General features: G+C 34.3%; 3 protein-coding genes and 1 pseudogene across 3 annotated transcripts; 2 read left to right on the plus strand and 2 right to left on the minus strand.

The window, feature by feature from the left end:
* The first annotated feature begins 562 nt into the window (after positions 1-562).
* On the plus strand, positions 563-3085 carry LOC144847886 (parkin coregulated gene protein-like). Its single transcript, XM_078704452.1, has 5 exons — positions 563-649; positions 927-1070; positions 1633-1804; positions 1961-2110; positions 2907-3085. Exons 1-5 carry the CDS (start codon positions 632-634, stop codon positions 3077-3079), a joined length of 657 nt encoding a protein of 218 aa, XP_078560578.1. The 5' UTR covers positions 563-631; the 3' UTR covers positions 3080-3085.
* Positions 3086-3956: 871 nt separating this feature from the next.
* LOC144847711 (membrane-associated tyrosine- and threonine-specific cdc2-inhibitory kinase-like) lies at positions 3957-12361 on the minus strand. The gene is made up of 14 exons (XM_078704207.1): positions 12127-12361; positions 11507-11648; positions 11050-11153; positions 10630-10712; positions 10208-10333; positions 9419-9494; positions 8738-8860; positions 8157-8248; positions 7307-7559; positions 6663-6825; positions 6060-6168; positions 5539-5655; positions 4725-4839; positions 3957-4380 (listed from the first exon to the last, which is right to left on the minus strand). Exons 1-14 carry the CDS (start codon positions 12226-12228, stop codon positions 4357-4359), a joined length of 1629 nt encoding a protein of 542 aa, XP_078560333.1. The 5' UTR covers positions 12229-12361; the 3' UTR covers positions 3957-4356.
* Positions 12362-12624: 263 nt separating this feature from the next.
* LOC144848130 (BET1 homolog) lies at positions 12625-15524 on the plus strand. Its single transcript, XM_078704823.1, has 4 exons — positions 12625-12743; positions 13247-13344; positions 13896-13952; positions 14552-15524. The coding sequence occupies exons 1-4, from the start codon at positions 12725-12727 to the stop codon at positions 14705-14707; spliced, it is 330 nt and encodes a 109-aa protein (XP_078560949.1). The 5' UTR covers positions 12625-12724; the 3' UTR covers positions 14708-15524.
* On the minus strand, positions 13744-13859 carry LOC144849276 (5S ribosomal RNA; annotated as a pseudogene).
* Positions 15525-16863: the final 1339 nt, after the last annotated feature.

Raw genomic sequence — 16863 nt, forward strand, 5'->3', positions numbered from 1 at the left:
TTAACAGAAGTGTATGGCACTATTATGAACATATTATTACTATGTATTGTGGAAAAAAGTAGACGTAGGACTTAGACCTGCATAAAGAACAGAAACACTAGGCTAGCACTTTCTTTCTTGTTTGGTCTGTGAAGAATTGGCCACGTACGATTCCCAGTCCGATCCCCGGTGTGCTTGCGTGGTTGTGCAAGAAGAGCAATCGTTATCGTCATCTGGCAACTTACCTAATCAGATGCAAAAACAAGCACAATATTCTGAAATTTCAAAACAATTGATGAGCATAACAGATACAGACATGGATGAAGTATTCATAATGCAAAATTCACAAATGTTCGCCATTTCTATCAAGCAATAATTACTAATTTAAAAATATTTCCGACACATTTACAACTTTCGTAAATTGTTCATGTGTATCTTTTGACCCCGAGCAAGGTCGAAATTTATCTACTCAACCATATCAAGGATTTTTTATTTCCAGTGAATCTAGCGAGAGGGCAGTATTGAATGAAATTGTGCGCGTTCGAAACATTCCACCAATCGAAAAGTGTTCCGCGACAGAGTTGGATATGGTTCGAAAATTTATCGAAGAAAATGTACGCACTTAAAATTACGCAAATTAATAATTTTCTCGATGTTTGGAGTTAAACAGGTAGGCCTAGCCTAGTACCGCTCTTAAATATTGTGGTAGGCTGATCATTTTGCCATCACCAGGCTGTTTAGTATTTCATTGTCAGTGTGGAATGCACCCGCAAATTCATTTAAAGAACCAGACGAGTTAATTCAAATTCATCATTATGGTTATGATAGCAACACTTTCAGGGTTCAGGGCATGTGCTTAGGCCTACTACATTTTCTTGCCTTTTGATGGCAGGAAGCATTGTTCATCTTAATTAGGCCTATTATAACTATGATTTTCTTCTCCATAGATCACTGGTGGTGGTCCACCTCAGGCTGGTGCGTTTCGAGAAAGAGAAGCTAAATCATCCAATTTGTTTCGAAAATTTTACAATCGCGGAGACTTTCCTATCACTTTGACTCACGATTCGAAAGGAAACAAAATCGCGTGGAACGTAAGGATCTGAACTTTTGTTTTTAGCCTAAAGGTTCGGGTTCGAGACTATCGATTTTTTTCTTGCTACGCCTAGGCTAGATAAATTAATTAACAATTTTATTCTTCTATTGTCGAACTTAATTATCAACGCGATTTGGGTTTAGAAAAAAAAATATAACATCATGCTTATTCTGCGTTACCTTATGTAATATAATGTTTCTTATTGAATTGTTGACTATCTCACCTGCACGTACGTCCACACACCTCTCTCCCCTTCCCCTCCCCATATCGTACCTTACCCTTGTTTGTCTAGAATTATTATATCGTATTATTTTTTAGCTTTGTAATAATATACCGTATACAATTATGAAATGTCCACTTACAACTTGAAATTATGTTTCAATAAAGCTCTGTCCACACTATCAAACTAATTTGACGTACAACAAAAGTGTTATCTGGGCATGCCCAAAAATGGTAGTGTATGACTAAATATGGTAGTGATATGACATCATCATATCCATATATGGGCACATCACATTTTTGTCACATAAAGTTTAATTAATAGTAAACCTGACTTTTAGATTGAAATAGAACGGTTGGATTTTCATCACTATCTACCACTATTCTTCGATGGCTTGTGTGAAACGGAACACCCGTACGACTTCTTTGCACGCAAGGGTATCAGTGACCTGCTAGAACATAGCAATAATAAAGTACTTCCGGTCATTCCACAACTTATTGTACCAATAAAAAGTAAGTCAAAACAATTATATTATATAATATGGGGACACATTCGGGCGATCTAGTGTTGTCTCCTTTTAATAAAAGTTTATCACTGAAGTTTGGTTCGATTCTCTAACTAAAGATAGGCCTAATAGGTTTGAACATAAAAACGGGGTTTTTTTTCAGATGCACTAAATACTAGAAATAAAACGATTGTTTGTCGAACTCTGAAGATACTGCAACAGTTAGTAAAATCGGAGGAACTTATCGGAGAAGCATTAGTGCCATACTATAGGAACATACTACCAGTGCTCAACATATTCAAGTCAATGAACTGTAAGTATAGGAATACGTACAGCATCTAAATAAATTGAATTTCCTTTCTCGTTTTGAAGTTAAAAGCTTACTGCCCAGAAGATATTCAATCAGGGGATCGTCATCGAAAATGTCTCGTCTCTATAAATCAGGCCTTTACCCGCCTCCTCTCAATTAATTTCGTCATGTGCACCAATATCACAAATCGTTGAGGTTTTTTCTGTTTTTCGGATTATCATTCAACCGGTTATTTGAAAATTGATCCATTTTCTGTGAAAATTGGTGGTTACTTACAAGCTCGAACCTTTTCACTACGATATTACCGTCCGACATAAATTAAATATTATTTTACTTTTAAGTGGAGTTTGGGATCAAACAAATTATCACCTTAATAGAGGTGTCCCCAATAGGTGTTGGCCGTAGTTCACAGGAAGTATCCCTTTTAATAAGGGTGTTCTCTCTCTTTTAAAGGAGGGTTCTACTGTATATAGAGGTATCCCCTGAATAGGTGTTGGCCGTAGTTCACAGGAAGTATCCCTTTTAATAAGGGTGTTCTCTCTCTTTTAAAGGAGGGTTCTACTGTATATTTATGCCTAGACGTTTCTATTCTTCTGTAGTTAATTTAGGCCTACTCTAGAACTTTAGAAATTAATAACTAAAGCCCTGCCTACACTATCAAACTAGTTTGCCAAATATGGTAGTGATATGCCCAAATATGGTAGTGATATGACATCATCATCTCCATATATGCCACATACAACTTGTATTGATAGTGTGGACAGAGCTTAATGATAGAATGAAATTTCTCTGAAATAAGGTAACTCTGGAGATGCCATCGACTACAGTCAACAGAAACGACAGAACATCGGTGATCTGGTGCAAGAAACTTTGGAAACTATGGAACGCCAAGGAGGAAAAGACGCTTTCTTGGGTATTAAGTACATGGTACCAACGTACGAGTCTTGTGTCAAGTCACATAACACAAAATGACATTGTAGTATATTATTATAAACTATGAATCGTGACAAAAGTAAAGTAATTTTAAACAATAAACACATTTATTGATTGACTTAATCGAATGTGATTTATAAAACCTGTTTTTCAAGAAATAATTTGCCCTGATCAGGGATAAACAGTTAACGCATGCGTACAAAACGTATCATATATCGAGAGTGCAGTACGCCAATGTAATAAGAAACGATATTGACGACGGTAATAGGGACGAGGACAATTTGGAACGTTAAAGAAGACAATGGTAATTAGAAAGGCGGTATAGGGGCCAACGGTAATAAGGACGAGGACAATATGGAACGTTAAAGACGACGGTAATTAAAAAGGCGGTATTGGGGACAGCGGTAATAGGGACGCGAGGACAATATGGAACGTTAAAGACGACGGTTATTAGAAAGGCGGTATTGAGGACGACGGTAATGAGGACGACGGTAATAGGGACGAGGACAATATGGAACGTTAAAGACGATGGTAATTAGAAAGGTTGTATTGAGGACGACGGTAATAGGGACGATGACGACGGTAATAGGGACGAGGACAATATGGAACGTTAAAGACGACGGTAATTAGAAAAGCGGTATTGAGAACGACAGCAATATGGAGGACGCGTTGTAACGATGACCCCGGAGCGACGTCGGTAAAGGTGACATAAATGGAAAGGAAATAAGAATGAAAATAATAAAGACGACGGCGATACGGAGGACGGCGCCGTATTGGTGAAGACGACGGCAATATGGACGAAGGTATTGGTGAAGATAATGACTACGGTAATGAGGTCGACGGTCACCGTCATCATCGCGGTAAACGAGGGCGACAAATAAAATTCAACTAAATACAAAATATTGAAGAAAAAAATGTTATTAAATGATTTTTATTTTTGCAGTCATTGAATAATTTTGTTCTTATTACAAATGTTTACAATGTGAAAAATCTGTTAGTAGTAGGTGTGTATTTTATAAACAGATCTGTCAAAATTGTTTACGAATTAAAAAAAATCGTTTACAACCCAATGTATTTATAAAGTCATTCTAGATTTTTTTATAATTTGTTATCTTTCTAAACTATACCATTTAAATTATTTCCAGTGAAAAATAGGACAGTAGAGTGTTTAATAAAATATATCTTTTCTATTAGTACCAATCAAATAGGATTTTAAGAAACATAATCATGGCAAAATAACTATTAACATCTGTGTTAAACTCGAATAAAATAATTATGTGCGGTAAAAAATATAAAGCATAAGGAACATCTTCTATCTAATCTCCAACTTCCTCAAAAACCTGAAAAGAACAAAAATTACTACTTATTACTATAATAATAAAAAAAAATTATTTCAACAATAACAGCATAATAATAATTTCTTTTTTGCATATCGGTATTAATTCCAAACTAACCAAACACTATGTTGCATTCTTAAGTAATTTTGTATAAAGCTCTGTCTACACTATCAAACTTTATGTGACAAAAAAATGTGATGTGCCCATGAACATTGTCACATAAAGCTTCATAGTGTAGACAGATCGTTACACACTATCAAAGGTAAATAGGGAGTTTTTGATATATCTGTCATGAACCTAGAAACCATCAAGACTATGATGGGGAGTGAAATAAAATATAAGCTTACATCCATTAAATTCATAGGTTCAACTTTAGCTTTTGTGTGGGTTTCCTCCAGGATATTTCCATTAATACTTGGTGTGGAGTGATTGTCCATTTCTGGGCTCTCATTCGGCGTGAACCTTAAAGAACATACAACCAACATATTACTAACAATGCCTATAACTTTGAATTAGTAATTTACCGTCGTGAGGTGGTTTCCCGAATGATCGAAAATCAAAACGGTACTGGGTATGACCAACTAGCGTTATTGTCACCAACTAGCCATCCATTCATAGCAGTACTGATGTAGCAGCTTATCTGTACTTATTCGTTAATTTGAATAGGAAAGAAAATGCAACGTATGTATCATGCACTCATATTGAAGTTGCCTATAACTTTGAATTAGTAATTTATTTACTAATCTATTTGTAATCTTGTCCAATAGTAGAAAGTATTTGGATGAACACGTAAAAAGTTTTAACTTCAACGGATGATGTCATCATTTTATTCAATTGTATGACATACATTTGTAAACAGTCACATTAATGTACTACTGTGGGAAAGAATCATGCACTCAACACGCCGCTCATATTGAAGCTATTTCTTGAAAATAAAAGATGATGAGAGAGAGATATGTTGAGGAAGAGAATTTCAAAGTGGCAGGAGATCATGAGATTTGCACTGCTTGTAATTTTGGCCAATAGGTGCAAGGCTTAAGCTCTGTCTACATTATCAAACTTTATGTGACCAAAAAATGTGATGTGCCTATATATAGACATGATGATGTCACATCACACTTTTCTTGTCAAATTAGTTTGATAGTGTAGGCTTTAAGTTACCTTCCATTAGGCCCAAACAAGTTACATTTTGGTGAGGAGTTTCTTGGATTTGGTGTCACACTTGCTGATCTGGGTGTTCTAGCTTTAATAGGAGTCCGTGAATATAAAGATGCAAACCTGAAAAAGTACAATTTATTCAATACAATTTTAATTAATATTTATACTAATAAACAAATACAAAATCGAACTAGAAACAGAATCGCTTCGTTGAGACACCCGGTCTTTCACACCTGTCCTGCATCAGCAAATCAAATCGCACGTCAATGTACCATTTTCACACGGCCGGCTACGCACATATCGATTGGCGCATAGTCGTATGGACCATCGTAAAAGGGAAACATTGCTGTTTGATTTGACTTTCCAGCGCCGGAACGGAACCGTGCCGGAACAACTGTGAAAAACCCTTTATTAAGTGGACATCCCAATTAAGGGGACACTGTGAAATAGATGATTTAACACAATGGCTAACCCACTAAAGAGACATTTTGTTGTTTCCCAAAGGTGGTTTATACTGTTATCACCTTGATGAAGATATATTGGTGAGACTGAATCTTGAGATGTCTTCGTCACTTGAAAATGAACTATCGTTCAATAACTTCCCCAGCGAACTGTTGTTATCAAAACAGTCATCTGAAAGTATGTGAAAAACATGGGAAAGAAAGTAAAAAAAAAATCATTGCGAAAATAGAAAAGGAACACAGCAACAAGTGGGGGTGGGTGTGGGAAGGGTAATCTCCCTCCTAATAAAAAAAAATACATAAACTAGAAAGATAATATTATTTGTAATTTTTTAAATAAAAGATCTTGCAATAACTTTTTGAGCAATCCTGCTAACACACAGACGCGATCGACTACATAACCTCCTTGGCGGAGGTAATACGTTATGATCACAGGTGCTTGTACAATGGCTTTAATAAAGTAAATCTGTTTGTATTTCAGCTATTTTTTAGTGTACAGTATTTCATTGCAGAAAATAACAACACATACATACTTAAAATTTAATTTTCCTTGTAAGCCAGGATAAAATGTGAGAAACTGGGAGCACAATGTTAGGCCGAAAGACACATAAAAATACAGACTCTTGGCAAAAATGAGAGTATTGGCACATATTTGCTTTCACTTACCATCACTAAAACTTAGATCCCAGTTTTTGGTATACTGTTTTATTTCTTCTTGTTTTCCTGGTGTGTTGGGATTGCTTTTATGAACAAATTTTCCAAATGTTTGAAACCAGATAAATAATAATAAAGAATAAAACACGGAAAATACGAACTGGATCTTCGAAACCTGAAAAAAAAGTATTTCCTTTCCTGAGTGGCAGTCAACATGTAATGTAACCCTAAAATATTTAATAAAATAATTATTTAAAAATTAATTAAAAATAAATGGTGAATACAATGAAAAAGATTGAATACGGACATTACAGATAAATACATTTATAGAAGATTTTACAGGATATCTGAAAAGTAGAGTAGCTTATTTCCATTGAGGTCCTTTAAGTTCATAAAATCCCCATTTCAAAATCTTGGATTCGCCCACCAGTGCTAATCTCAAAAGGTAGGTTTGAGAAAGTGCCCATAATATGCATTACTGATTTTTTTTTTATACAAAATCGCCAATTAAATTCTCATTTGAGACTTAGGGAGTGGAGTTGAAAGAGCCATGAGTTACAACCCTGGCACTAGGTCAGGATTGAACCCTAGACCTTGGGATTGGAAGGCAAGCACGTTAACAACCAAGCTACAGCTCCACTATAAAGTATACATACACAGTTTGACAGAAAAAGCTTCCTACGTCTCCAACAAGCCGCTCTCTCAACTGCAGGTTTCTGCAGAAGCTCGTACACACTTGGTCGTTTTCTAGGATTAGGGTTCATCATTTTGCTTATAATATCGGTTAAATCTGGAGACAGTCCCTTCGTTATTTCAGACGGTATCCTGCCGCTGCGCAGTTCATGCCAAAGCTCACCATTCTTAGGAAGGTCCAGGTCACATGACAGTTCTAACATTGAAATCCCAAGACTGAAAAGTAATGATATTAAACAATAAATTTGATATCATCATCATCATCATCAAACAGATGTATATGATATAGAGTTCACAATACAATGCCACAGTCTTTTGTTCATCAAAATTGTTTATATCTGATAGAAAATATCTAATAAGTGCTTTTTGTAATGATATTCATAAAGGAGGAGAACTTAGCTAGTCCATTTGGTTGCTCTAAAGCTCTGTTTACACTATCAAACTAGTTTGACAAAAAATTGTGATGTGCCCATGGTAGTGGTATGACATCATCATTTTTGTTGTCTCATAAAGTTTGATAGTGTAGACAGAGCTTAAGACACTGAAGCAAGACTATGTAGTACTAAATCTGCACCAGTTGGAGACAAACTGTACCAGACAATGTGGTGTGGACAAATCTAAGTATTGCATTCAATTTAATATATTTATTACTGGATTTTCAAATTTCTTAAAATGACTTTCGATGATAGAATCATATTGGCGGCTAGGTCTGTTCACTAAACTTTAAGTGATCAATTAAGGTTACAGGCTAAATCACATAACATGCAACCAAAGATACCACTTGTAAATAACAGGTTATTAATATTACTGCACCTAAAAATATCAGCTTCTTTGCCAAACTTGCCCTGCAAAAGCTCAGGTGCCAAGTATTTCGGATCACCTTCCTGGGCCTCAGACAGGTCACTCTGTAACAAATAAAGTTTTTTTTAAATATTAGTTGAACAGGAGAATATTTTCAGATTCTCAAAGATTAATTGTTTTATTAAACAAGGCTTAATAACATCATACCAGCCTCAAAATATTTACAAAAAGCTGAACGTGCAATAGAACTATTTTGGTAGAAACATAATGTTATTAGTAGTAAATTTAATGAATGCACTGCTTGCACAGCATTTATTGTCAAATATATAAAAATATTTAAAACTTGTTGTTTGTACACAGAGAAAGCTCTTAATATTAATAATATAAAAAAGCATTAAAAAAAATAAAATGATAATGAAAAAAACATCAAAAGATTCAAAAGCATACAGGAAAAAAAGAAAATCCTATAATAAAAATTGTCATGAGGCCTACAATAATGAGACACAGTTTATCATTATACTAATCTTATCTAGATGTTTTGCTGTTATATAGAGTTATGGAGTTCGGAAAAAAGCAATTCATAGTTAACTAACCTGATCAAAGTCTAATGCAAGACCGAAATCACCTAATTTACAAATGCCATCATACGACAAAAATATGTTATCTGGTTTTATGTCCATATGGAGAAGGTTGTGATCATGTAGATTCTTTACTCCCTGTGTGAATAGAAATAATGCAAACAATTAGGTGTCTAAAGCTGTGTTCACACACACTAAAGTTAAGCATGCATAGAACAGAGTTAAGCTCTGTATACACTTTATGTCACAACAAAATGTGATGTGCCCAAACATTGTAGCGATATGTCATCATCATGTCCAGATTATATGGACATGATGATGACATATCGCTACAATATTTGGGCATATCACTACCATATTCATCAGTAATTTTTTTCCTCTCTGTTAACTCCAATATAACTCCTCCTATAGGATTCATGGATATATCCAATGTAATCAAACTTTAAATGGAATGCAATTTTTGGCATTTGAATGCAAAATAAAACGCTTTCCCTATAATTACAGTACAGCCCCTATTAAGGGAACACCTTCGAGACCTAGTAAAAGTGTCCCCTAGTGGTGGTGTCCTCTGAATAAGGGTGGGCTAAAAGAGGGGTTCCACTGTAACTCTAATACATTTAAAATAAACTGTCTCTTGTGATTGTGGTATAAATAGTGAGTGTCAACAAATCCAAAATGACAAAAGATGAATATTACCTTTAATAAATCTACGAGTATGTCCCAAACCTTTGCTTCTGTTACTTCATGGTTTGTGTCTGAATAATGCTGTAAACTATAAAGTAATTATTTATAAACAATACAAAAATAATAGTTAAGTCAATGAAAATAATAAAGTATTTTGCTCTTGTCTATGCAGCCTAGGTTCGTTCGCACAACAAACAAGGCTCCATTAACAACACAAGATATGTCCGTATTGCAGTGTATTGTGCTTGCAAATTTGTATTTGGACTAGCAGAATTGTACATGGGCCAGCAAATTTGTATTTGGACTAGCAGAATTATATTTGGACTAGCAGAATTGTACAGGGGCCAGCTAATTTGTATTTGGGCTAGCAGAATTGTACATGGGCCAGCAAATTTGTATTTGGACTAGCAGAATTATATTTGGACTAGCAGAATTGTACAAGGGCAAATTTGTATTTGGACAAGCAGAATATTACCTGGGCTAGCAAATTTGTATTTGGACTAGCAGAATTGTACATGGGCCAGCTAATTTGTATTTGGGCTAGCAGAATTGTACATGGGCCAGCAAATTTGTATTTAGACTAGCAGAATTATATTTGGACTAGCAGAATTGTACAAGGGCAAATTTGTATTTGGACAAGCAGTATATTACCTGGGCTAGCAAATTTGTATTTGGACCAGCAGAATTGTACCTGGGCTAGCAAATTGTATTTGGGATAGCAGAATTGTACCTGGGCTAGCAAATTTGTTTTTGGGCAAGTAGAATCGACAATGTTGATAACAATTTGCTTTAAAATGATACCTTGTTTGACATATCTCTGTCTGTATGTAAAGATGTCCTTTCTCTGCCCAAGCCTTGTGAAACTGTACACAATTTGGATGTTTAGCTAACACCTCCAACTTTTGCACTTCTGCTAACTTTTTTCGTCTTAAAATAAAATTAAAGTAAACAAAAATTATTGTACATCCATTTAGACTTATTTCTTTTTTCCTAAACATAACTTACTTTTTAAACAAATGAATGCAGTAAACACTAAACATTCAGTTTGAGAAAATCTTAATGTTTGAGGTAAACATTTTTTTTTGCATACTACAGTAATTTACTTTCTAAACAAACTAATGCAGAAAACACTACTTAATATTTGAGTTAAACAGCTTTGATTCTCATGCTTAAGTTCTTACATCTAATAATTTAGTTTATCAACGATATCAATGATAACATACTTATCAACTTCTCCGCGAAAACGCTCCCTTGATCGTTTGACAGCATACATCTTCCCATCTTCTTTACTTTTAACTTGAAAAACCTGAATTAAAATACCGTCTTTAAATATTAATTTTTTTTAAATTAATATTTAGACAATTTTAAAAACCCTTTTCCATCTGACGACAAAAATCAACATTTTTTGTAATTATGAAAATGTCACTAAACTATTGAGCTGTGAATAAGTTGACTCTCTAGTTGTGTAATACCTCTATGACATAGAGGTATTACACAACTAGAGTCAACTCATTCACAGCTCAATGGCTGTTATTGTGTGCGAGTTGACTCTCTAGTTTTGTATAATACCTCTATGGCTGTGATTGTGTTTCAGTTGACTCTAATAATATAAAAATTTTAAGATTATAAATAAAATACATTACCTCGCCAAACGACCCCTCACCAAGTTTGCGCTGAATTTCAAAACACTGATCGAAGAAAAGTCCTTTAGACATGGCGTCATAATGAGGACTTTGAAGAACTGTGGCTGTAGCATTAGTTAAGAACTTAATGTTACATATAAAAATGTAAAAACAATGATTAAATAGATGAAATATAAACTTGTGTTGCAAAATTTAAGAATGTCTATCTAAGAAGTCTAAATTTCACTTTCAAACTAGTTTGACAAAAAAAAGCGTGATGTGCCCAAATATGGTAGTGATATGCTTATATAGGACATCATCATATCCATGTATGGGCACGTTTTTTTTGTCACATAAAGTTTGATAGTGTAGACAGAGCTTTCTAAATGATACATATTACTATGTCACAAATTATAAAAAAATGTATTAAATAAAACAATTAACTGAAACAACTGTTTGAATTAACAACGAAAGATACAGTTATTGACATCAATGAAAGAAACACTGTGAGCTCGCAAACACTCATCCTTGGCTTTGCTTGGGAATAGTCTGCTTACAGGGGGTACACTTTTGAGAGGTGGTCGAGGTGGGGGTACATCACGGGGTGTCCGTCCTGCATCCTGTTGAAAACAAATTGTATTGTAATGTTACTGTAATTAACATTCCAATATCCAACACCAGGTAGGCCTAGGCCTATTTTATTTATAGCCTAACTAAACAATTTATCCTCTTTTAGTTAGTTAGAGGTCTAGGCCTAGGCCTACCTAGTTATTATAGTTCTAAACAAATTATATTAATATTAAATAAAAATGTTAAGGCCTAGCCTAGCTAGTAGTAGGCCTAGCCTAGCTAGTAGTAGGCCTAGAATAGGCTAGCCTAGCGCCTTTAGAAAACGTTAGGCCTAATATAATTAATAATTGTAATATGTACTCAACACACAGTCCACACTACTACACTACTTACTTATTTACGTATAATATTACACAACAAAATTACAGTACTAAAGTAACTAAGGTCACCTAGGCTAGCCCTAAGCTCGTGCGTCGTAGCGTTGCAGTTTGTCTAACAACCCGCCGTATAAAAACGCTTCCTGCCTACCTTCTTGTGAGAAAACACGGCCCGTTGTGACAGAAATTTTGGAGTCGGCCTTGGACTTTTGAATAATTCATTTTCACTCGTTAACTTTAAAACAGTTTTCATCTTTCAATACTTTAAATACTGATAATAGATTAAGTTACTGTATTCGTAATTTAGCATACATAACTTAAATATAACAGAAATATTATAAAAATTGTATTGTTTTCCCTTTCTCCGTTGTGTTTGTTTTGTGTGAATCGAAAGTCCGCGAAAAAATCAAAATCTTCGTCTGCTATTAACATCTAAGACTATAATAAAAAAGAAATATAAATGCCACAATTATATTTAAACAATTATTATATAATTCAAATAATATATTTTAAATTAATTGTATTTTTATCTTATACTTATACAAATATAAATAAATAAAATAGCAGAAACTATAATCATAATAAAAATGCTAAGAACGAGACAGGGATTTCCCTATCATGACGTCATTTTTCAGGAAAACACACCACACCACAATTGTACAAAACCACAAAACTGACGTGGACGTAAAAACAATATTGTTGTGTGTGGTGTGTATCCTATTTTGGCAGTGTCAAATTTGCTTTAAAAGATGAGGCGTGCAGCAGGATGTATGTTTTATTTTTTGATGTTTAAATAATAATGAATATTTAAAGTTAAGGCGAAGTTTATTGTGAACTAGAGGCCCATGATAGTTGATACTGATAGCTAGGCTCTCTGGGATCTCTGCTGGGAGGCTTTTTGCTAGGCTAACCGGGACTACCGACGCGTGAGCTGGCCGGTTTAATTAATTTTAACTGAAATTACTAGGCCTAGCTATCCATGGCCTATTATTATTACACTGCATGATCTTATTCAAACATTTTAGATTGCATTTGCCCAGAATGACCTTTTAACTACTTATAATAGCTTCTTAGTTATATGCTATTAATTTGATTTGTAGCCATCTCGGCATCTGATGATTGATGATAGGACGTATTAATTATATTAATATTAAATTTAATAATAATAAAGACCAGTCCAACGTAACTGGTCCAATATAAATTTAAAATTAACTTGATAATGATTTGGGCATATTTTGCAGTCATTTACTTTTTTGATACAATATTTTCAGATGATGGTGGCTCTACCCATCCTGATCGTAACTTTATTCAAGAAGAAAATGAACAAATGACAGACGAACTCCGATCGAAAGTAACAGCTTTAAAATCCGTAAGTAATAAATATATATGTTACTCACTGTTGATGAAATACATCCTTTAAATTTGATTGGTAGCTAAGCCACAACTCCACCCCTAAAGCCCTAACTGCACCCCTAAAGCCCTAACTGCACCCCTAAAGGCCTAACTGCACCCCTAAAGCCCTAACTCCATATGTTATTAAAGAGATATTTATTTGCTAATAACCAATTTATGTGTGTCTCAAAATTTGAAGAAGAATATTACAGTATTAATAAAGAAACATAATTATTATTTGGAAAAAGATGAATTATCAACTTCAACCAATATTGATTGATATTGAAACTTGACTTTAAATAAATGCTCAAGTTTTACAGGAGGTTTATATGCCAACTGCATTGCTGATTTTAAATGCCTAATGGGACCCCAGCTCCATATACAGCACCCGGTATTCCCAGATGGTCTCCCATCCAAGCTCTAACCGGGCCCAATGTTGCTTAACTTCGGTGATCTGATGAGAACCGGTGTTTCAACATGATAACTGAAAATTAATGATTCTTAATTATTTCTTTTTTCTTCCTCCAGCTTAGTATAGAAATGGGAGCTGAAGTCCGAGATCAGAACGCATTTATCAATGATACAGTACGTTTGCCTTTAACATTTGTGTGGTGTATAAATCTGTATTCTTTCCCAAAAGGAAGCATACAGGAATGGTTAGGTTTGGACACAAAAGAAGTCTTTGTAACAAATGTTTTGGTCCTTATTGTCTACATGTACATGTACGACAAAAATAAAATTAATCTGGTAGATTTATATATTTAGTATAACATCCTTTTTTTTCCACATTTTTTAATGTTTAATAATAATATAAGAAAATATTATATTGTAAAAATGTCGCCCTCTATAATATGGTATAGAAATAATTATTATTCATGTTCACACTCTGCTCTGTTATGTGTAAGGTTTATTTTAAGTTTTGTGTATTAAAGTTCTGTCCACACAATCAAACCAGTTTGATGAAATGAAAGCAAATGCAAACAAGCTCTGTCTATACTATCAAACCAGTAAGACAAAAAAAAGTGTGGTGTGCCAAATATGGTAGTAATATGACGTCATTTTGTTCATATATGGGTACATGACATTTTTTGTCGCATCTTTGATAGTGTAAACAGAGCTTTAGCAATGTACTTAATATATTCATAAAATTTATTCAGTTTTCTCTCTTTTTTTGCAAATTTTAGAGTGACTTCTTTACCAAAGGACAAAGTCTGCTAGAGTCATCGATGAAAAGAATATCGAAAATTGCATCAGGGGGCCAGAATAAACACTTGCTATGGCTTTTTCTCTTCTGTTTATTTGTTTTCGTTATTATATATTTTATAGTTCGTTGGAGGTAAAACTGGTTAATTATGTTCAGACGAACATGTGCTATTTAACAACTGAATGCTCCTTTTATGGTCATATCATGTCCTAATAAAGCTGTTGATTTCATTAAAGATTCTACACTCACTGTACCGACATGGTTATGCAAATTTTTCCTTGCAGATCAGTAGTGAGAACTGACAAATACAAATTTATAAATTCTCCTCTAAGTGGATACCACTTAAGGGAAATATCTCACAGAAGTGTGATTGGTGAATACAGTCACGACATGATATGACCATATATGGATTCATAATGTCCATATATAGGCATACATATGAATATGATCTTGACGGGTCATTTTACATAAAATTCCATTATATTTTGTACCAGAGTATTAAAAAAAGTGTTAAAATAACAGAATTTAACATGATAAATGTTCATTAGTTATCATATTTTAATAATTGTATGATATATGCATTTATTAAATGGCATTTGTATAAACTCTATTTATTTTGCTTAATTCAAAATGTATTACAATAAAGCGAAGTGCATTTTATAGTAGGAAATTGCATTATTCTTGTATGTACTTCAGTAACTGCAGTAGATTAATTTTTACATAATCTCCCCCTCCTCCATTCAGTATTCCTGGATCCGCTATTTTTGTTTGCCTTCTTTTATTTGTAGAAACCGAGCAGTTGATAATATTTCATTATGCCCTGTAAATTATTTAATAAATATTATTAATATAGTATGTGTTCAATACAATTTAGTTTGCGTTATCGTTGGAATTATAGTGTGTGGGTAGAAATCTGTTTCAAAACAAATAAATTAAAGAAAGTAACAATTTCATATAGAGCTCCAGCCGGTGTGGTGAACTCAACTACGGTATAGTTTAATTGCACCTCCGAAAGATTTACTTATTTCTATAGTTCTGCTTATCTCATTGGATTGTAAGTAGTATATACATTTTGATTAACTGATAAGATACAACTACCTTGGATAGATTGTGTTTTAAATTTCCTGGTGTTACATAGTAGACACTTTTGATTAGCACCAAGTCTAAGCCAGCACAAATCACAGCAATGGCTAGTAATAGAGCGAGCGAAACCATTGACAACGGGCCAAACAAACCTAAGCCTGATACAACAACAAAACAACAAGATGGTGACGTAATGCTAATCGCCACTGAAAGGGATAACAAAAGAGATGACGCACAGACCAAACAAAAGAACGAAACTCACTCAGGCGTGAAACCAATTTTCTTTAAAGATAGCGACGCCCGAGAACGATCTGACGATTATTTAAATGAGGAAAGTATTTATTTTGCTCTTTGTGAAGTTATTGATGGAGAAGCTCTTATAGGAATACAAAAAATCAAAAACTTATGGAGAATTTATATAAACAAACATAGCGATCGAGTCAAAATTCTAACTGCCGGGCTTAACATAAAGGGTAGAAATGTAACAATTTATGACACAAATCCATATCTACCTGTTAATAAAGGTGTACGTGTCCTGGTGAAAGACCTTCCGATATCAGTACACAATGATGAAATTGGTACCACTCTAAAGCGGCTAGGATGTAAAATAATTGGTAGTATACAATACGTTAAATTCCGAATCAACGGAAAACTTTCTAGATTCGTAAATGGAGACAGAGCCATTATCGTCGAAGATTTCAAAGGGAGTCTTCCACGCTTCACAATGATTAATGGGTTTAGAGTCAGAATTTTTCATAACAACCAGGTCGACGTAGAGAAGTGCTTCCAGTGTAATGAGACAGGGCACAGAATCAACATGTGTCCAAATAAAACACCATATGTATGCCATAGATGTGGACAAAAAGGGCACATTGCTAAGTTCTGTAAAGCTACCGTACAACGGGATGAAATTAGCGACACCCCTTCTTGTGACGATGACCAATCTAGTCTCTTATTTAGGCAGTCATCAGGAGAAAAATTCATACAGAAAATGTGGAACGATATTGTATATAAAAAGAAAGAAAACAGTGAGGACAAAGAGAGTTTTACTTTCTCAAATGATGAGGATAGTGATATCGAAGCGACTAGCGACAAGGAAGAAAAAGGAAATCAGTGCGAGGATGAACCATCTGGTGACTTATCAACACCAATTGCCATAAAATCATCATGCGAAGATAGTCAACCCAGGATTACCAACTTCATTAAACC

This window comes from Antedon bifida, chromosome 7 (genome assembly GCF_963402885.1).
Source record: "Antedon bifida chromosome 7, ecAntBifi1.1, whole genome shotgun sequence".
Classification (NCBI taxonomy): domain Eukaryota; kingdom Metazoa; phylum Echinodermata; class Crinoidea; order Comatulida; family Antedonidae; genus Antedon; species Antedon bifida.